Raw genomic sequence first — 22,541 nt, 5'->3', positions numbered from 1 at the left:
ATGGAACTGGAGGGTATTATGTTGAGCAAAATAAGTCAAACAGAGAAAGACATGTATCATATGATCTCACTGATATGAGGAATTCTTAATCGCAGGAAACACACTGAGGGTTGTTGGAGTGGGGGGTGGGGTGGGAGGGATGGGGTGACTGGGTGATAGACACTGGGGAGGGTATGTGCTCTGGTAAGCGCTGTGAATTGTGCAAGACTGTTGACTCTCAGATCTGTACCTCTGAAACAAATAATGCAATATATGTTAGACAAAAAAAAAAGAAGAAGAAGGTAGCAGGAGGGGAAGAATGAAGGGGGGGAAATCGGAGGGGTAGACGAACCATGAGAGACGATGGACTCTGAAAAACAAACTGAGGGTTCTAGAGGGGAGGGGTGTGGGAGGATGGGTTAGCCTGGTGGTGGGTATTGAGGAGGGCACATTCTGCATGGAGCACTGGGTGTTATGCACAAACAATGAATCATGGAACACTACATCTAAAACTAATGATGTAATGTATGGGGATTAACATAAGAATAAAAAAAAAAAAAGCTGGAGCATATCCTTTTTAAAAAGCCCTGGTTATAAATGGAATGAGCTGGGTCTCAGAAGGACACAGCACATCACACTAAGACTGGAATCTCTGGAATAAAAAAAAAAAACTCCTTAGAAACAATGGGAGACATGAGAACATGCTCTTTGTGGGTAATATGGTTAATAACTGCTGGTAGGTCTCTGCAGGAGTGTTAAAGACGTCTTAGGATTGTAAATGACACGTTGTGACACTGGATGGCATTAGTTATTTGGTAGGTTTGCCTTTTGAGGTTTATTACTATCTGGTTTGGTTTTATTACCTGAGTCCTGTTGTGGCTTTTGAATGGAACAGCTACAGTCAAGACTTTGCTTTCCTTCAGTCATAGCTGAAGAAAGTTATTAGATCTTACGTCCTATATCTAAAATAGACAATTTGCAGGTAGTATCATAGTTCCTGTTAAAACATTAGAAAAACTTAAAAAAAAATTAATACCTTTGTTAAGTTAAAATTAACATACCATAAAGTTCCTTCACCTTTTAAAATTTTATTTAAATGCTGTGGTTTTTAGTATATTTACAGAATTGTGTGTCAGTAGTCACTATCTAATTCTAAAACATTTTGTCACCCCAAAAAAGAAACCCCATAATCCACCGGCAGTTAATTTCAGTTTCCCTCTTGAGTACCCCAGCCCTAGGCAATAACCAATCTACTTTCTGTCTCTTTGGCTAATTTACCTGTTGTGGGTGTTTCATGTAATTCGAATTATACAACATGTGATTCTTCGTGACTGGCTTCTCATAGTGTTTTCAAAGCTATTCATGTTATATCACATATCAATACTTCATTTCTTTTTTATTGCTGAATAATATTCCATTATGTAGATGTACCACAATTTGTTTATCCATTTACCAGTTGTTGGGCATTTGGGTAGTTTCTGGTTTGGGGAAATTATGAATAAAGTTGTTATAAACATTTGTTAACAGGTTTTTGTATAGACATATGCTTTTATTTATCTTGGGTAAATACTTAGGAGTTAGGGTTGCTAGGTTGTACAGTTTAGGGTATATTTAACTTTTTAAGTAACTCCCAAGTTGTTTTTCCAAAGTTGGCTGTACCATCTTGCATTCCCACTAATAATTTATGAGAGTTCTAGTTGTTCTGTGTCCTTAATCAACATTTGGAATTGTCAAGGGTTTTCTTTGTTTGCTTTTTAGTCATTCTAATAGGTATGCGATTCTTCGTTAGTTTTAAATGAAAATCATGTAGTATGAAACCATCTGAAGGATGATTTAAGTGCAAATAAAACATTTACTGAATGCCTATGATGTGCTGGGCCCTCTGCTAGGTGATGGGAATATGAATAAGACACATCTCTGCTCCCATAGAATTTGCAATTTATTGATGATGGTAGAAATGTAAAGAAGTAGTAACAGTATACTGAGTTAATGCTAATTACTTGGAGCGAAAATATTGGGGTGGGGAAGGAGAGTTGCAACTATACCTAGAATTGGTCAGTTTCATGGAAGGATTTTGACATTTATGATCAATAAAAAGATAACAATATGAAGAGCTACATGTACTTTTCCCTAATGTTCTAAGGTAGGTTTTGGTTGCAAAGGTCAAGCCTACATTATCATGCCTAATAAACCAATGGGTAATAAGCTGCTTGGGATGATATTCTGCTTGCTAACCACCTAGTGATTTGGGGCAACACCCGTTAGTCACATATGCCCAATAATCAAGGAAGGGGGCAACTCTAATTTTTGTAGTTTCTTGAAGCCTGCTCTTTTGACCATTATATTTATTTTTCTCCCTTTCTGTATCCTTCCTGGGGGATAGGATTTCCCTATCCTATCCCCTGGCTTTCTGCCTTTTACCTAACACACTGTTAAACTGTTCTCCTGCTCCATTTTTAAGTGCATATTACTTAACTCTGAATTCTTTACCATAGTCAGAAGTGGTAGCAATAGGCATTTGTACTTTTTGTCCAGTTCACCTCTTTACCCTTCGCCTAGCTAGATTTGGCCTTAATATGTAAGTTATTTCAAGTGAATAAGGTGATTCCAAAAGCCATGTTTCTCAATGTCTGATAAACTGGGCTTCTTATCTGGTCTGGATGGCAAACCAGTGAGAAGAGCTGTGAAGGAAGATTGGGGATGGCGGGGAGCTAGAAGAGGCTAGGTGAAAATTGTCCGTTGTCATGCTCATCTGATTGTTGAGTGAAACGATCCTATTGCCTTTTTTTTTTTTTTTTAACTTCTCAAGAACCTTGGTTAGTTTGGTTTGCTGTTAACAGCAAGAAAAAATATAATCTGATTTGAAAAAAAGTTAAAGTAACTGGAATTAGTCAACCTCAAGAAGAAAAAGATGAGGAAGTCATAATTTCTTTGTATACCCTAATTTTATCCCAGGTTGTATTGAGGGTTCTTGAGAATTTTTTGTATGGAAGACTGCGTTGAACAATAATCTTAAAGAATGTTAAAATTTGCAGCAGGTGCTGATCAGTTATTTCTTTTCTGAGAATAGAGAAGGGAGAAAGGTTTCAACTTTGTAAGGACTCTAAGTTAAATATAAGGAGTATTAGCTGCTTGCTGTTGAGTGACAAGGAGAATCTACAGTCATGTTTTCCAGAGGGCTATAAATGTAATTGTCTCGTTTGGGATGGCTAAAATGCACCACAGACTGAAGGACTTGATACTTACTGAAGATGGGATGAAAATCTTCATTTGAACAGTTATTTTTTTTCCTTTCTCTCACGTGACAGGTTTTCCTTTATTTGGGAAAGGTTTTAATCTAAGGGTAAATGTATGTCAAGCTGCTCAATTCTATAGTAAAGTTCAGTTTGTTATAGGAACCTAAGTTTTTGATAGGGTCTGATAAATAATGACAATAATTGGTTTAGAACTATAAATTCCTAGACTTCTGTTTTGTGATATGTAGAAATTTTGTGTTACAACTCCTCTAATTGTTTGCTGCCCCCATCAAGTATTCGTTATTACATGTCCTGTCTATTCTTTATGGTACTCTTAAGCAGATTCTGTGCGTGAAATCACTACATCTTGAACTTTTGGATGTATTGGCTCTTTGGTTTTTACTCAGGACTGATAAGTTCTATGGATTCTTATGTTTCATTATTAGTAGAGTCTTTCATAGAAACTGGGGATCAAAAAATCATTGTGCTAAAGTAGACCAAGCATGGAAGAGATGCAGTTAAAGGGCCAGAACAGAAATTTTGAGAAAACTGGGGGATGGGAAAGAAATCTCAAAATCAAAAGTTACTTTATAGAATGTATATGGAAGTGATTACTTGATTCTTTTAACATAGTCACTATGCATTTACTTTGTAGGAGGGATGTGTATATGGTTGGGTGGGGGAAAGACAAGAACATACCTATTAAAAGGGACCTATCTCAGAAGCACATATTGGTCAAAGAAAGCAAACTGCAGAACAGTATGCATACTTCTGTGTTTAAGGGAAGAAATAACAAAACATTTTTCTATGGGTACATATATATATGAATGTATTTTTAAACATCTGAAAGAATACATGCCAAATGTACGTAGTGGTCTGAAGAGTGTAAGAAGGCAGGATTGGAGACTTTTGCTTTTTCTGTAATAGTCTTTTGTTTGTGTGTGTTCAGGAAGAATGGATTTATGTATTAGTTGTATGATTAAATATTCACTTAAAATAAGGAAAGCATATTAATTACCACTAAACAGTGTTTATAGTGTAGATAGGGAGCTGAGATAGTTTCAAATAATGTAAACTCATTAGAAAATAAGAGTGGTAGGGGCGCCTGGGTGGCTCAGTCGGTTAAGTGTCCGACTCTTGATTTGGGCTCAGGTCGTGATCTTGGGGTCATGGGATTGAGCCCTGTGTTGGGCTCTGTGCTGGGTGTGGAGCCTGATTGAGATTCTCTCTCTCCCTCTGCCCCTTCCCCCCCAATACAAAAAATTTAGAAAATAAGAGCAGTAGAGTGGAAATTTAGAAATGGCTAGTTTTGTGAGTTAATCCTCTGTTAAGTGTTGAATGCATTTAACTTTGAAATGTTATTACCCATACATATGTTGAAACCATATGATAAACGTAAAAACCTTTCTTCAGGAATTCCTCCTGTTTTTCTGTATTATTTCACAACACCAATTATCCTTTCCTAGCCTTCTCAAACATCTACCCACCTTTTGATTTTTTTTTTTTAAAGATTTTATTTATTTATTTGACAGAGAGATAGCGAGAGAGGGAACACAAGCAGGGGGAGTGGGAGAGGGAGAAACCAGCTTCCCGCTGAGCAGGGAGCCCGATGTGGGGCTCGATCCCAGGACCCTGGGATCATGACCTGAGCCGAAGGCAGACGCTTAACGACTGAGCCACCCAGGCGCCCCAGACCTTTTGATTTTTGATTCTGTCTGTGCCTCTGTTTTTGCTAGCCAAGTCCCCATTGTTTATGGGACACAAAACAACTGATCAGTGTAGAAGCTTTGGAACATTACTGGCATAGACTTTTCAAAGTCACAGACCTGGGTTCACATCCTGATTTCTGCCTAGGTTTGTGACTTTGAGCAGTTACATAACCTTTGTGAGCCTCAGTTTTCTCTTCTGTGAGATGGAGATAATGCTGACCCTGTAGGGTTGTGGTGAGGATTGAGATCATGGCTATAAAGCATTTAGCCCAGTTTCTACCATATAATAAACACCATGATTAATTTTATCATTTGGTTCTGGAGCTGCCTTTTTCCCAGATGTTGTTGGACCCTTAGAGCCTTCTATCTTGTATCTCTAGGAGAGGATATGTCTGGGGATAAGCCAGAAACGGTAGAAAGGGTCCTAGATTTCTCTCCCAAGAAAAAGGCAGGTGAATGGGATAGGGCTGGTAGAGGTGGGCCTGTGGCAATGCTAGAGGGTAGATAAGCTACTTCTTGAGTTTAACTATCATTTGAATAAGTAAATGACTAAGGGCAAGTGAGGATTAATTAGGTTGCCTATGTGGCAGGGTGGTGGTCAAAGAAGCCCGTCTCTGAATGTGGTAGGATTAGGTTGAGGGAATGTTTGTGAAAGGATTTAAGGTAGAGGAAGTAGGAGGAAGTCAGGGAGGCAGTAGAGTGAGACTCCTTAAGAGCACAGTCTGGATTTGAGTGGATTGGAGCCTTGACTCTGTTGCTTACTGCCCTGTAATATTGAGCCAGTTACTTAATCTCTCCAAGATTTAATTGCTTAATTTATAAAATAGAGTTGTGAGGGAATGCATTTAGCATGCTTAGAATAGTGGCAAGCACATATTAAATACCTGATAAATTTACTAATATTAAGTCAAGCTGAGGGAAGAAAATAAGCAGGGCTAGTGAACTGTACAATGGAGTGGGCTCCCTCTATGTACAACTAACTGATAGCATTTGTCATTGGTTATCTTCAAAGAAAGAGTCAATAATGGGATGCATTATTTATAAATGTTCTAATACTTCCTGGTGTGTTTGCTTGTTAAAAACAAATGAAAGAAAGATGTTTTCCTTATTTTCCCTATATTGAGAACCAAATCTTATTAAAAAAAAACTTAAGAGGTTAGTTGCCACTTCTAACTTTTGTTGTTGAATGATAAATTATGGTCTAATTTTCTCTATGATTTCTGCTTGAATTTCACTGCAAATTTTGTAGTTTTTCTGTCCTTTTCTGTTTCTTGCAGGCTTCCTGGTTAATCAGTTATTTTTAGCAATGTTTACTACTTATAAAACAAACAAGATGAATAGTACGCTGCAAATATAAATCAGTGAGGCGTAGATAAATAAATTTTAATGAGAAAATAAGTCTCTGCATTGAAATTTGTTCAATTAAGAAGCCTGTGCAAATTTTGTCCTGCATTTCACCTGTCATCTTTTCATCTGTTGAGCACTAGTGAACCTCTGGTTTTTTAATATATCCCAGTAGTGTAAGGTGGCATCATAGAAGTTTCTTTGTGTTCTCCCTAATATTCCAGTAGCCACCATGGTACAGATGCCTTGTTGTACATTCTGTCATTTAGTACTAAAAATAACCATATGGAAAATTATCATCATTTTATGGATGAACCAAGGTTTAGAAACTTGTTCAGAGTGACATGCCAGCAACTGGCAGAGCCAGAATTTGAGAATCAGGTGGCTGATTTCAGAGTATGTACTCATAAGTGCCAGACCACCAGTTGCTTTCCTACCCCACAATCAAAAGACTGTAAAGCTGACCCTTGGCAAAGTGGCCAGGCTTGTTTCTTTCCGCTGCTATCCTTCTAGTCCCTCCCTCACTTTACCATCTCATTTTACAGATCAGGTGCAGGTGTAAAGGCTTAACTTGAAGAATCATCCAGTCTAGTGGCTCTCAACTCTAGCCAGGCAAAAGAGCCGCCTGGGACACTCATTTCTTTTAAAATTATGACTAAGTTGGTTTTAGCTGGAGCCCAGGAACTTGCATTTTAACCATTCTACATGTGATTTTGACAATCTGACAGGTTTGAGTAGCACTTCAGATGCATGAGTCCCCACCCAAACACCCCCTCCAATTTTCCTGACAGGTAGTCATCTAATAATCCAATATTATCTTCTGATAGGGACTCAACTACCATCTTGCCAGGAAGGTCATTTTTGGTAGTTAGATGCAATGCTGTGCTTCTATAGAACTTTCATTTACTAACTATCGTGTATGGACTAGATCAATTTCTTCAGGCTTGTGTCTGTACTCCTTAGGTATTGGCTTTGAGGTTAGATCCAGGCTGGAAACTTCTCTGAACCTCGCCTTCCTCATGTGTGAAATGAGTGTGTTGTTATCTACCCTGAAGGATTATATCAAGAACTAAATGAAAAAAATAAACTGTCCTGACTGGAAAGATTCTTGAATGCCTTCAAACAGCCATTTCGTCTAGTCCCTTCACCTTATCAGCCTTTTTTGAAACAGTCCCATGCCTGCAGGGCTCTAGGTAGAAGCGTGGAGATATATATATATACACACACATATATATGTATATATATTAGAAGGCTCCTAGACATCCATTCCAGGATTGTCAGTGCCAGAAATAGGTTGTCATTTTGACTTCTCATCCGTACACTTCATTTTTTTTTTTTTTTTTTTACCTGTGGCTTTTCCTCTGGACAAAGAATATGATACCTCTTATAGAGACAGATAAGCCTACATTTCTGGAAATTCAGTTTTACTCCTTAGGTAATTGGGGTTTCCACTGATAACTTGAACCCAGCACAAAACAAATGATCTGCAGGAAGACCTTAAAGGTAAAAGAAAAGTCCTTCTTCAATTATATAGAGACCAAAATGGAGAACCAAAGAAAATATTGCAAGTCTCTTTCTTATCCAATAGTAGACAGATAATTGATGAGTGTTAAAAAAATGGGGAGGGGCGCCTGGATGGTTCAGTCGGTTAAGTGTCCAGCTCTTGATTTCGGCTCAGGTCATAATCTCAGGGTCCTGAGATCGAGCCCCATTTGGGCTCCCAGCCCAGCGTGGAGTCTACTTGGGATTCTTTCCCCCTCCCTACCACTCTTTTCCTCCCCTCCCACTCATGCTCTCTCTAAAATAAATAAAATCTTTTAAAAAAAGGAAAGAAAAAAATGGGGTGGAGGTAGCAAGTGAGGGGGGCAGTGGCAATAAACTAAGAAATGTTGAATGCTTGCTCTTTGGCAAACACAATGTGAGTAAAATAAATACTTAAGTAATTTCAACCTAATCTTCACAGTTAAGATCCCATTTTACCAATGAGAATACTGAAGACCAATGAGAATAAGACAAGCCTCTATACCTGGTCAGATTCAGGAGAACTGGGACTTTTCAGAATGTGATTTTTAAAAAATTATAATACATACATGTTCTTAAAGAAATAGATGTCTTAGTTTCCATTGTACTGTACATATTCCCTGTCAAAACACCTGTCATTCTCTTATTTTAATTGGTTATGTCTCTCTCCTACTACTTAATTGTACATAGGGACTGGGTTTCAACATTCATCTCTGAATCACTTGGGCCTAGTACAGGAGTTGACCCTTGGCTTGTGCATTAAAGGTTTGTAAAAACAGAATTTCTGTCTCTGGCATTTGAAAACATCTGCACCCTCCACCCCTACTCCTCATCTCTGAGTTAAAAAAAAAAGTAGGGGGCCTGGGTGGCTCAGTTGTTAAGCGTCTGCCTTCGGCTCAGGTCATGATCCCAGGGTCCTGGGATTGAGCCCCACATCGGGCTCCCTGCTCAGCAGGAAGCCTGCTTCTCCCTCTCCCACTCCCCCTGCTTGTGTTCCCTCTCTCACTGTCTCTCTCTCTCTGTCAAAAAATAAATAAAATCTTTAAAAAAAAGTGTAGAGTTGTAAGGGATATTAGAAATACTCTAGCTCGGGGCGCCTGGGTGGCTCAGTCGTTAAGCGTCTGCCTTCGGCTCAGGTCATGATCCCAGGGTCCTGGGATCGAGCCCCACATCGGGCTCCCTGCTCCGCGGGAAGCCTGCTTCTCCCTCTCCCACTCCCCCCACTTGTGTTCCTGCTCTCGCTGTGTCTCTCTCCGTCAAATAAATAAATAAAATCTTTAAAAAAAAAGAAAGAAAGAAAGAAAGACTCTAGCTCAGTCCTCTTATTTGTATAAAGGGAAGAATTTCAGGCACAGACTGGAGAGGTAGATCATGATGGTACCCCAAAGCCCCCAGTTGTTAGTAGTTATTCTAGCACTCTTGCCTCCTGGTGCTCAGTTCTTCTTAGGATCTGCATGTATACATACTGCTTTCATTCTTGAATTCAATAATCCTCTGATTCTTCCTTTATGCTCAGTGCTGCAGAAATGCCACTTTCCTTTCTGCCTCACTGAATAGATATACAGCCATGCTTTCCAGAAACCAGAAGAAAAACAGCTTCCCAAGAGTAAGACTTAAACTAGAAAATGGTCACTGAAGTTGAGCTTTTTACCTGTTATATTCCATTTTGCTTATCCAGACAGTTACTTATTATTGTTGTTCTTTGGAGACGATAAGTGATCATTTGCAGGGCTGGGTAGACTGTCCAGGACCCTGAAAATAATCTCTCATTGCTATAGTTTGATTTGGTGTGGTTGTTGAAATGTGTGTTTTGCTTTTGTTTTTTAAAGATTTATTTATTTATTTGAGAGAGAGAGCCCATGTGAGTGTGTGGGGGGCATGGGAGGACGAGAGGGAGGGTGAATCTCAAGCAGACTCTGCACTGAGCCCAGAGCCCCACACACAGCTCGATCTCAAGACCCTGAGATCACGACCTGAACCAAAATCAAGAGTCAGATACAACCGACAAAGCCACCCAGGCACCTCTGTTTTGCTTTTCTTAAGCAAAAGCAAACTAAATCTGTAATGTGATTTATTCTGTAATGTTAAGCCATGAGTTGTGCTTCCCTTAAGCTCAGACCAGTAAAAATAATTTGTACATGATAGTCTGCCATGGGCTCAAGTGAAATATGGTGGAACGATGATTTTTCTTTACTTAGTTTGTGTTAGCTCTCTATTTTCAAAATGTTTTTGACTCTAGCATCATGAAAACACTATCTTGGGTTAAAGTTTTTTCATGTGAGTGCTTTTCAAAAGTTAATTTTAGTAGTACTTTGGACATATTTTAAGTTTTATAGAGTATATCTAATGTATGGAACTTATCTGTATTAAATATTAAAGATACCCAATAAAATTAGATTGTAATTACAGTCACCTTTTGATTTTTCAGGAAAGTGATTCTGTTCGTAGACTTGAGAGTTCTTAATTATGGACCTCCTCTTGATAAAAAATTCTCTGTTCATTTGAATAGAATGTTTATTTGATGGTGGAGGCTGGGGTGAAGGGCTCAGGGCAAAGTCAGTTGACTTGACTCTTTCCTTTGAATTTACTTTCTTAAGTTCTTTTGAGAGAAAGTCTGAAGTAGTGGGACATATACATTAAAGAATATTGGGGAAAAGGATGCAATTAATTGTAGAAATTTGTATTAAGCTTAATGTTGCCAAATCATTATTCTTATGAAAAGAATGTGTGTTATTAGAACTATCTGGAACTTTGATTCATGTCATCAATCCATGGCAAGAAGCAAATGATACAGTATTAATTTTATGAAGTAATTTTATGTATTGTCTTGTTCTGTTTTTATTTTTAGGACCGGAGTAGGCCCTATGACACTTTTAACTTGCATTCGTTGGAGAACTCCTTAATGGATATGATAAGGACTGATCATGAGCCTCTGAAAGGTAAACACTACCCTCCCAGTGGCCCACCAATGAGTTTCGCTGATATAATGTGGAGGAATCATTTTGCAGGTTAGGAATATTCATATGTCCATTCCTTGCTTGGTGTTTTAAACAAAAATCAGCTTTTTAATAATTGTGATTTTTTTCTTTTTTTTTTTCCGTTTGTTTTTGTTTGCTTCTGTAAAGCATTGTGGAATGTATTTAAAGTTGATTTTTTTTTAACCTGGGTTCAGCTACCTACAATAATCAAGGTTGATTGCTTTAATCATAATGTCTGGCGGAAGCATGTGTTGGGTAGCATGAGACCAGAAGTCTAGTTTTCTGGGCTTGGTGCATTTGGAATCCTTAGCTGAACCTGGATAATTCATTTAAGTTAAAGTATACTGCAAGGAAATGCGAGATTTAGTAAACCAGTCTCTAAAGACTACTTCAGAAAACTTCATAGAAAAGAGTTCCATTTTATTAAAATATAATCACTTTCCTTGTATAAGAAGTATCACTACACAGACTTAAGAGCAGCCAGTGATTCTTCGCATTCTCTAAGGCTAAAACAGAAAGAAAATGTCTTAAAGTGTGTAAATGTTTTGGGTTAAATATAAGGCAGAAAGTCCCAAGGTCAGCAGTATTAGGACTCCTATTTTTAGAGCCCATGTAAATTCAGGTTAGTGGTTGATGTTACATTCCTAATTACAGATAGTTCTTTTTATGTGTTATAGGACTTTCAGGGGCCCTGTGTATTTTAAAATACCATAGTGGAAATATCCACTTAGGTTTAGAGCCTAAATATCTGAAAACTGAAGAGTTGGCCACAAGGATGCCCATCTTGTTTGAGCCCTTATGTTCTCTGGAGCTGTGAGGAATTTGATCCCCTCTGGTTCTCTCCAGGCTTTTATATAGGGTGTGACTGACTATGAACACCTGATAGTCATTTCCTCAAGCCACCTCAGAAATCCATTTCCTCATTTTCTTGTTACACTCATGATTTTCTGTGCTTTCCTCAATTTCCAGGGAAAAGAAAGTAGTTAACTAGCTATGAAGAAAATAAAGGATTTTGAAAAAAGCTATATTTTAAGGCCGTCAGAAGTAGAAAAAACAAATCTCTCATTTATTTATTCATTGTTATATTTAGTCACTGTTACCACGTTTTTGCTCAGTTGAAAGATTAGGTACATGGTAATTTAGAGCATATTTCACTTAGAAGTGAGAATGGTGTTAAAAAAAAACAATGATATTCACAGACTGTTTTGTGTTTTTAGTATCTTCTAAGGCTGCATTTGTCTTCCTTTTCTACCACAAACAGCTATAAGCCTCTCCTAATTATTCTAAAATATTCAGCCCTTGTTCTTTATGCATACCTGTTTTATCTTAGTCTGTATTCTTTTCTTCTAGCAATAAAAGATTATGAAAGGATCTTACATTATAGTCTGTAAATAATTTTCCAGAATTTTATGGATTTCCAGAATTTTGTGGCAAAGTGTAAAGAGGGTACTTCACTATGGGGTAAATACCTTATTCCATTTTTAGTGGCCCCTTTTTTAATGCATGTCCAACTACCTCTGCATATATTTCTCTGCTACACTTGTAAATGTGAGGTTTCATCTGTAAAAGTCTTTTGCACTGTACTTATAATATGTCCTAATAAGTTGGAAGGCGCATATGTACTTTTTTACAGCCTTAATATGCTTGCAACTTCTCTGTTCATCATACCACCCACCTTGATTTCCTATGAATGGACTGCTTCCCATGGTCAATTACATCACCATGTCATTGTCCTCTGGGTAGAGTGTTGGAGCTTCCTGTCCCTTTTCCAGCTGGGAGACTTTTAGATCTGGCTTATGGCACCATGTATTTGATCCTTATTACTTCTAATAACATAATTATGATGCTGGCATTTTAAAGGAAATATTTTAAGTAATTTTTGACTTTAAAAGTGGAGAAAATATAATAACAAAAATGTAACTGAAAAAAATAAATGTGATAGTGTATCCTTATTTTTGTATATTTTATATAATAAACATTATCCTTGTTTTTATCTGATCTTTATAATTTATTAATAGGCCTTAGCTTTGGACTGTTAGATTGTTTCCAGCTTTTTCTCCATAATAGGTGATGCTGCCATGGATAAGTTCTTGCACATAGCTTTTCCTTAAGGTAAATTCATAGAGAAAATCTCTGGGTCAAAAGATGTAGACATCTAGGTGAATAGAGCTTAAGAGAAAGGTGGTAGGCTAGGGGACGTACCATGTGGCTTCCCTATGAGTCTGTCCAAAAACACTTCCTTCTACTCCATCCTGTTTTTCCTCCTACTTTTAATATCTTCTTCTCCCACTTGACTATGGGAGCACTTTTCTGAGTGTTTCAAAACTCAAGTTACAGAATCATAGGTTTTTTGTATGCTTATTTTGTTTTTTTTCTTCCTGGAGCTTGATTTTCTTTAGAAAAAAAAAAAAACAACTTTCTTACTCAGTGTGGGAATTTCAAATAGTATGTTACAAAAACAAAAAGGAAAGTGAGAAAACAATCTGAGACTTACTACCTAGAGATAGCAAAGATTATTATTTTTATTAACATCTTTCCAGGCATTTTTATATTCTCTTAGCAGGAGATTAAATTTCAACTCACCCTGACTTTGCAGTCATTCAAACCTGGGTTTGAATCCTGGTTCTGCCTCTAGTTGACTGTTGATCTAGATAAGTCAGTTAGCCTCTTCAAAGCCTTAGTTTCCTCATCATTGAAATTAAGCACCCACTTCATGGAGTGGCTGAAAAGGTCAGATAAAGTTCCTGAGGTGAGAAACTGCTCCGATGTTATTTATTTAGTTAGTTAGTTTTGACTGGCAGTGGCAGTGGTATGCTACTGCCTGGCCTGGGTAATAAATTAAACCTTATATTCCTACAATATTTACTTCCTTCTAGCTAGACTGTAGCTAAATGTCAAAAGCTTTCAAATGCAAGTTGTCAAAATTTTGTATTTGCCATAGATAAGTAGTGATTATTGAAGGATAAACATTTTGTCATTATAAAAAATCACCTGAAGGAGAAAGGAAAATAATCCTAAGTTATGTTGGCTTTCCAAAATTGTGTATCTAAATCATGTAAAGAAAATATAACAGGATATCACATTCATTAAAAATAAAGTACTTCATGATGTATTTAAAATGAACCTGATGAAATATGTTCACAGCAATATTTCATCTTAGAAATGTATGCAATGAGGGGCACCTGGGTGGTTCAGTTGGTTAAGTGTCCGATTCTTGGTTTCAACTCAGGTCATGATCTCATGGTCGTGGGATCGAGCCCCACATCTGGCTCTGAGCTCAGCGTGGAGTCTGCTTCAGATTCTCTCTCCCTCTCACTCCCACTCACTCTCTCTCTCTCTCAAATAAATAAAATCTAAAAAAAAAAAAAGTATGCAATGAGAAATCCCTTTATTCAACTGTTTTCTTGAATCAAGGGGAAAAAACGCTTAGTGGGAGAAATGACAGAATAGGAAGTTCAGAAAGTAATAAGACTTCTGTTTTAGTAAAGACCTTTTTTTTTTTTTAAGATTTTATTTATTTATTTGACAGTGAGACAGCAAGAGAGGGAACACAAGCGGGGAGCGGGAGAGGGAGAAGCAGGCTTCCCACGGAGCAGGGAGCCCGATGCGGGCCTCGATCCCAGGACCCTGGAACCATGACCTGAGCCGAAGGCAGCCGCTTAATGACTGAGCCACCCAGGTGCCCCAGAACTTTATTTTTTTAGAGATTTTATTTGTTAGAGAGAGAAGGAGCAGAGGGGAGGAGCAGAGGGTGAAAGAGAGAGAGAAGCAGACTCCCTGCTGAGGAGGGAGCCCGATGTGGGTCTCCATCCCAGGACCTGGAGATCATGCATGACTTGAGCCGAAGGCAGCCACTTAACCGACTGAGCCACCCAGGTTCCTTTAGTAAAGAACTTTAACAGTTTTTCAATCACATTTATACTTATGCTCAGTAAAACCAAGTCAGCCTTGAAGATGTTTGTAGGAAATATTAGAAGGTGTCTACCTCCTTCCCCGTGATAAAAATGTCAATGTAGGGGCGCCTGGGTGGCTCAGTTGGTTAAGCGACTGCCTTCGGCTCAGGTCGTGATCCTGGAGTCCCTGGATCAAGTCCCGCATCGGGCTCCCTGCTCTGCGGGGAGCCTGCTTCTCCCTCTCCCACTTCCCATGCTTGTGTTCTCTCTCTCGCTGTGTCTCTCTCTCTGTCAAAATAAATAAATAAAATCTTTAAAAAATAAAAAATAAAAAATAATAATAATTATCCATTGTCTCTTACCATATTATGTATGACTTTTCCTATTGTTTATTTGAGAGATTGCCTCCAAGAAATGAGAAAGATGGTTTTGAGAAGGGTGATCGACTAATGAAAACTGTCCTTTCTTTTCTAAGTGCAGAAATCCTTGGGGTGGTAGAGATATGAGTGAGGCCTGGGAGAGAAGAATTGTCCTCTGCCCTCTTTTCAGGTGGGCTGAAGGGAAGGAAGTCCACAACTTTGCTTATAACTATGACGATTAAAGGGATTTCTGGCATTGGGAGAGGTAGGATTAAAGATCAGGAAAAAGCGGGCCCCTGGGTGGCTCAGTCGGTTAAGCGTCTGCCTTCAGCTCAGGTCATGATCTCAGGGTCTTGGGATCAAGCCCTTTATCGGACTCCCTGCTCAGCAGGAAGTCTGCTTCTCCCTCTCCCTCTGCCCCTCCCCCCTACTCATGCTTTCTCTCTCAAATAAATAAATAAAATCTTTAAAAAAAATTGTTTGCTGTAAAGACAGGGAAAAAGTTCATCTCTGTACCCTTCTTATAGGTGTTCCCCAGCTTGCTACTAATGATGGAAGTTTACCTAGCCACTGGGGAACCCCTATGAAAACCCAGGGTCATTACGTTTGATTAATCATAGGCTCCCTTAGGATTAACATTCAAAAAGTACAAAGTGATGAAAGGAGGAATAATAGGGAAATACCAACTACAGAGTGTTGGGCAGCGTAGGTGACATTGTGAAGCAAGGTCCATCCCCTGGTTGGGGTAGCACAGTATAGCAGATATCTTGGCAGAGTCCCCTTTCCGTCATCCCATGTAGTCTCCCTCTTACAACAGAAGGGTAGACCTGGCTGACTACTTGGGGGTAGTACCTGATGAAACATTTCTATATATTTGAATTTTCACTTTCCTCACTATTCATGGAACTGAAATTTGAAAAATGAAAAGAGCAGGTGTCAGTTGAGAACTGATATTGAAAGGTTTGCTTTTCAAATGTATACTGAATCTGGGAAAAAAAATAGCTATCTTCTGATAATAGTGCTTTAAAACATTTAAATTGACAGAAACTTGGAAGAAATAAATGCCACCCTTTTGGTATTATGGGAGCATTTTTCTTTATGCATCATAATTTAAATTTAGTATTGTATAGCCTTTCACAAAATTGGCCCCTTTTGTGGAATGTCAGGGTTCCCTTGTTTCAGAAAAAGTGCATCTTCATTACATTTAGTTTGTTCCAGAAAAATATGCTGTCTCTTTACTTACTTGCATTGTTGCTCCAGTTCTGTTTTTGTGCTACCTTTGGCCCATAGCAGTTTGTCTTGTGTACAAGTTAGCAGAGTCCACAAATTGTTTGGGGCACAGGTTCTGAGTTAGCAAGAAGTGATTGTTCTGTTTCTATACAAGAGGAGGACAGTAAATACAAGTTGAGTGATTTTTTTAAAAATAAATATCTCCCATTAATTGACCCAGTGGTCCTTTCTATATAGCAGTGTAATCACCTGAAGAGTTTTATTTATTTATTTTAAGATTTATTTATTCATTTTAGAGAGAGCGTGAGCAGGGGGAGGGGCAGAAGGAGAGGGAGAGAGAATCCTCAAGCAGAACCCCTGCTGAGTGCAGAGCCCGACACACCTGCCACCCCAGGACCCTGAGAGCATGACCAGAGCCAAAATCAAGAGTTGGATGCTTAACCCACTGAGCCACCCAAGCACCCCTATCTGAGAGTTTTAAACAAATGATTTAACTATTTTAGAGTATAGCCTGAAATGAGGAAACATAGGAACAAAGGATTGATAGCATGCCAAAAATTATCCACTACTGGTATGAAAAGAAACTAGAATTTGACCTCAGGTCTAAGCTCATAGCTTTTGCTTCTTGGTTCTTTGGAACATATTTAGAATACTTTAGTGCCAAAATTTTATCATTTTTCCTTAAAAGGACTTTAAAACACCATTTTACTGTATTCTTACATAATATAGTATTTCATCTTGTGGATACTTTTTCTGAAGGAATGTATCTTCAATTTTATAGAGAAAATTGGTGGAAAATACAACCCAGCAGAAAATGCATTTTTCTTATAACCTTTTCTAGAATACAGCACTTATATTCTATTACGTGAAGGTCTCTGAAGGACTTCACTTTTTTAGAGCAAATAGGGATGATTAGAGGAAGATACAGCAGTTATTCCCTATCTCGTAACATACTGCAGAAGTGAAGAGATGACTTTCATAATTACGGATTCATAAAATTTCCAGGTTTTATTTTGGACATATAAAAATATAGGTTGGTTGGACCCTGAAACTTTGAATAACAATAGAGGTCATTTTTTTTTATAACTAGCCTCTTAAATATGAATGTGACTTGAGCTTATGAGACTGATTTTCACAGTCTGGATAAACATACATAATCCTATTCTCCAGCTTCTCCCTCCATCCCCTCACCCCCATTTATCAGGCCCTGTGCAGTGGGGAAAGTGGGACAGTCTCAGATTTCCACAGCATCATTTAACTCTGTAAAACCAAGTATGCCTTTCAGTTTTCGAAACCTTATATTTTATACCACACTTAAAAGATAGCTGGCTGACAAGAACAATTTAAAAATAGCAGACCATGGACAGGTGACAAAATGTCACGCTGGCAGCACCAGACTGCATTAACAAAAATCACCAGATGTCACACACTTGATTCTATTTTCACAGCTGATTAAGCAGCAGCAGTATTTGGTGGACAAAAGGAAGAAAAAAGAAATGGCCTCATCTGAATTTGGAATCCGTTTCTCTCTTGCTGTTATATATTTTCTCCTTCAAAATCTCATAATAACTATAAAATTTAAGATGCAAAATATATTAAGAAAAAACATAAAATAATTCTACTTTTAGAAAGGAATCTTTACACATAAACACTCCTTAAACTGGAAGACTATAAATCAAAATGTTAACAGAGCTTGTCTTTAATTGGTGATCTTATTTTTTGCATTTTTTTGTATCATCTATTCTTTCTCCGATGAAAATATATTGCATTTTATAATCTAAACATTAATTTTTGAAGAGGTAAAGAAAGTAGCTTAAAGAAGCCATAAGTGTGGTTTTACTAGAAAGAATTTGCATTTAGTTGTGAAACAGATTGTATTTAAATCATTGGTTCTGATGGGTCTGGCATGACACAGAGTCTCTTATAAAATCTTTTGTGGATGATGTTGATCCACATAGCCACTGAAGTCAGAAAGACTAACAGAATCAGGGAGGATACCAGGAAAGGCAAAAAGTTTTCTGCTTTTCAGCAAATCCTGATGCCTTCATCTACAAAACGTTGCCTAAGGCTCTTTTTTTTTTGGCTGCATCTTTAGAAAGATTGAATTGGAAGTCATCAGTGTGGGCTAGGAGACGATAATCAGAAAACTACTGAGCTTCCTCTCAGTTTCATCTTTTCAAGCTGAAAACTCCTAAGACCTGGAAAGAGCCCAAAAAGGACCCAGCTTCTGGAGGACTGCAGAGAGTGATACCCTTTAAGTGTGGGAACAGCAGTGCTTCCAGAAACATATAAAAACTATTATTTGATGTAGCGATTTTAAAACCACATAATTCTTTACCATAAACGATTGTAGCACGGTAAATAAAAGAAGTTTAATGAAGATCAACTAAATTTGGGCTTGCTTGGTTTTTGTTTTTGTTTTAGAGGGGGCAGGAAGGGCAGAGGGAGAGGGAGAGAGAGAATCCCAAGCAGGCTCCATGCTGAGCCCAGAGCCAGATGCCAGATGTGGGCCTCAGTCTTACGATCCTGAGATCATGACCTGAGCCAAAATCAGGAGTCAGATGCCCAACCCACTGAGCCACCCAGGTGCCCCAAGGCTTGTTTAGTTTTCTTGATAACCCTTTATTATTTTAGGGGACACTCCTGGCTTTTTAGAAACCACACCCACGTCTGAATATTCCTTGGTCAGAGATTGAAGAGACCATCTCTATATGCCATTTCCTTAAGTTCTGCTGGGTAGTGATTTTGAACTCTTGTTGGGTTTTTAGGCATCCTTTCCAGTGACTATTTACTGTTAAATTTGGATATCTCAGAATACAATGAGTAAATCACATCTAGTTTTTATGGATGTTAGTATTTGGTGGTAATGAATCCAAAATAAGGTCTTGATTATCTGAAAATAATAGAATATTCATACAGCTAACTAAAACCACAATGTAAATTCTCCCTACTGAGCCACAAGCCTTATTCTCAGGACAAATTTTCCTATTACAGGTTTTGATCAAGGTGGTGTAGGAGGTAGCACTCGTTGCATATGGGGTAGACCATAATCTTTAGAGACTCTGAAATGACTTAGGAGATGGAAAAACATAAGACACAGAGTAATTACATGTATAGATACTGTTAAATGTATCTTTAAACAATGGGTAGTTTCTGAAACTCCTCACAATTAGCTTCTAGTAAGTATGAAAAGATCTATGAAATCAATAAAAAATAAAACAGGCAATTCTATTATTTAAAAAATGGCTCTTTACTAATAGGATGATTTTAAATATATTCTAAAAAATAATTTTACTGTAATATAAATGCTAGCAAAATAGTTTCCATAAAATTAGAGCTAGATGTATATAATATCTTTCTCCTAATCAGTTTAAAATAATAAAAACTAAAAATAATTTTTATTGACAGTCCTATAATGCTTCGTGGTAAAATTAGAATTATCTCCTTAGAATCCATCAATTGTTGATGATTTTTCCATTCTTAATTTCTCTCTCTTTCTCATACACACACACACACACACATCCAACAGTACAAACAACATTACACTTATGAGGGTTTTTTTCCCCTTATCCCTTAATATGAGATGACCTTTCAATAATTACTGTGACCTCAGGGTTTTTAAGAGATTAGGATGGCTTTGTCTAGGCAAAAAATTGATTTGGCTGAGAATTCATTATTCCTTTTTATTTGAAGCAAATGCTCTGTTTTGGCCACTGTGATTTTTCTCTTTTGGGCCAGAAGAGCTCGATAATGCTGTTTGCCTCCAGTACCCCACAACAGAGATTAATACCAAATGATGACTGACCTTTTGCAATTATTTATAACACTGTATTTGTTGTAAAAGTCAATCACTTCCACATCTCCAGCATTCTCTCTATCATCCCCCCATACTGTTGACATGTATTTAAACAGTAGTAATGACATAAAATTGACATTTTTCTGAGAATTTCATGATAACTTTTGATCTAATTGGACATGAAGACCTTTGCAGAACCAAGGTCATATGTATATTAGCTTTACACAAAAAGCACTGTATCAACAATTACTTTGTTGAAGAGCTTGGTCAAGAAAACCTAAATTCATTTTTTTCCATATAAGGCTCTCTGTTTCATTATTCTTTTACTATATCTACCTCCTTTTCCCAAATAATTCATGAAAAACATACCAATGGCGTGCATCTTCCACTCTTAACCCTGGAGGCTATTCGTTAAAACATGTTTCAGACTTACCATCTTACAGACCAGAGGTTGGCAAACTTTTGTCTGTAAGGGGCCAGAGAAAAAATATTTTAGGCCTGTGGTTCATATGGTCTCTGTCACATATTATTCTTTGTTTTTTAGTTTTTATTTTTACAACCCTTTAAAAATGTAAAAATGATCCTTAGCTCAGAGGTGTACAAAAACAGGCAGCCAGTCAGTGTGGGCAGACGTTTGAAAACTGTTACTATAAGAATGAAGGTCTGGGGGTAAGCATTATGCCCAAGGTCATAAAACTAGTTAGTGGTAGGGAAAGGATAAGAACCCTAGATTTTTAGGCGGGTCGTTTTTCCCCACTATACCTATCGTATAAATGTTACCATCTTTCTTCTGGTTGCCATTCTGATAATTATGTTGCATTTTTGAGCCACTGTGAAACATTTATCTTTTATTTCCTCTAAGCTTCAAGTTTATATTCATTATTTTGCTGCTTGAATTTGAAGGGCAGTATGAATGGTTGTTTAAATAAAATGCTTAATCCAATTAGCATGTTTAAATCGGAATGCGAGAGATGCTTTAAAATTTCAGTATAAGGGAAGCTTCTTTTTCATTTTGTTTTATTTATTTGTTATTGAGATTTTGGCTTTGTTTTTAAGATTTTTTTCATTTGTATGTTTTATGACTTGATTTAAAAACTGTTGTAACTGCTATGGCCTTGTTATAGATTATAGCATTGTTGTGGATTAATCTGTTTTAGCTTTTTATAATGTTTATCTTTTACAATGTATTTGAAATTATATTAAGCATTCTTTTCTTTGTGCTTAAAATAAAATTATTTTATTTTTTAGGACGCATGGGAATAAATTTCCATCATCCAGGAACAGATAATATTATGGCACTTAACAGTAAGTCTTCATATGAAATATTCTATAAAATTAGCAGTCAAGGCTACAGCATGAATTTTCACTTTCTTAATTGTTCATTACATTTCAACCTTCCACTTAGAGCGGGATGGACCATTATTCTATCCCTGTGGTTCTCGAAGTGGGGTCCCTGGACCAGCAGCATCAGCATCATTTGGGAACTTAGTAAAAATGCAAAATCTCAGGCCCCGCTACAGATGGGCTGCATCAGAAACTTTAACGATGGGGCTGAGAAATCTGGGTATTAACAAATTCTATAGGTGATTCTGATGCAGGCTAAAAGTTGAGAACTGCTACTCTGTACTAGGGGTTGACAAACTACAGCCCTTTGAGCCAAATCTGGCCCATTGGCTGGTTTAAAGTTTTACTGAAACACAGCTACGCCCATTCATTTATTTTTTGTGCCACAAAGCTAGCTATTTTTGTGCCACAGTGGCAGAGCCCAAAAAGCCTGAACTATTTACTATCTGGCCCTTTACAGAGAAGTTTGCAGACCCCTGCTGCATACCATTGGGGTGGGGGAAGGAAGGAGGAGAGGAAGAAAGGAGACAGGTGAAGGGAGAGAGAGGGAGTAAGGTAGAGAATGTGAATGAATAGATCAATTTATTTATATATAACTCAGACTTTTCTCATTTTGGTAGATAGCCAACAAGTGCTTCTAACTGGACATCAGGGGTCTCCCATTAGTGGAATTTGTGTGGTATAAGTGGTCAGCAGCTGTGCAGGTTAGAAATGGTTTTGTCAGTGTAATTGTTGGATTGAGTTCTGGAACATTAAAACCTAATTAACCAGAAAGTCATTGTATTAGTTAATACTGGAAGAAATGTCTGGCTGGCATCAGTTCTTCTTCCTAGTGTCTGTGGACCAAATAGCTTTGCAAAACAGTCTCTAAATAGAAAATGTCAGTTATTAGAAGGACCATAAAAGCCATTGAATCTCTCAGGACTTAGGTTTTTTTCCTCTGTTAAATGAGTGACAACAAATTGTTCCCTGTCATCCTCCCAGATGTACAAACTGACTGTGGATACACATGGGAGACATACTGGGTAAATCTAGGGATGTGTACAATATTACTCCTTTCCTTCCTACCATTGGAGTTCCTTAGGGCAGATTTTATCTAAGTTATCTCTAAAATACGTATTCCGCATTTCTTTTGGTTCTGACATGTAGCCT

The 22,541-nt window shown here is 37.7% G+C and overlaps 1 protein-coding gene across 4 annotated transcripts in view; it reads left to right on the top strand.

Moving 5' to 3' along the window:
* The window catches only part of CPEB3 (cytoplasmic polyadenylation element binding protein 3), a 188,748-nt gene that overhangs the window by 63,385 nt on the left and 102,822 nt on the right, over positions 1-22,541 (top strand). For 3 of the 4 annotated variants that reach the window (XM_035025066.1, XM_035025076.1, XM_035025059.1), the window contains 2 exons: positions 10,638-10,797; positions 21,294-21,350. In XM_035025066.1, the coding sequence (XP_034880957.1) occupies positions 10,638-10,797; positions 21,294-21,350 (217 nt within the window). The remainder of the gene's footprint in view (positions 1-10,637; positions 10,798-21,293; positions 21,351-22,541) is intronic. The other variant, XM_035025083.1, reaches the window with a different exon arrangement.

This window comes from Mirounga leonina, unplaced genomic scaffold, assembly GCF_011800145.1.
Source record: "Mirounga leonina isolate KUSES-001 unplaced genomic scaffold, KU_Mleo_1.0 Mir_114, whole genome shotgun sequence".
Taxonomy (NCBI): Eukaryota; Metazoa; Chordata; class Mammalia; order Carnivora; family Phocidae; genus Mirounga; species Mirounga leonina.
This window is presented reverse-complemented; position numbering and strand designations above follow the sequence as displayed.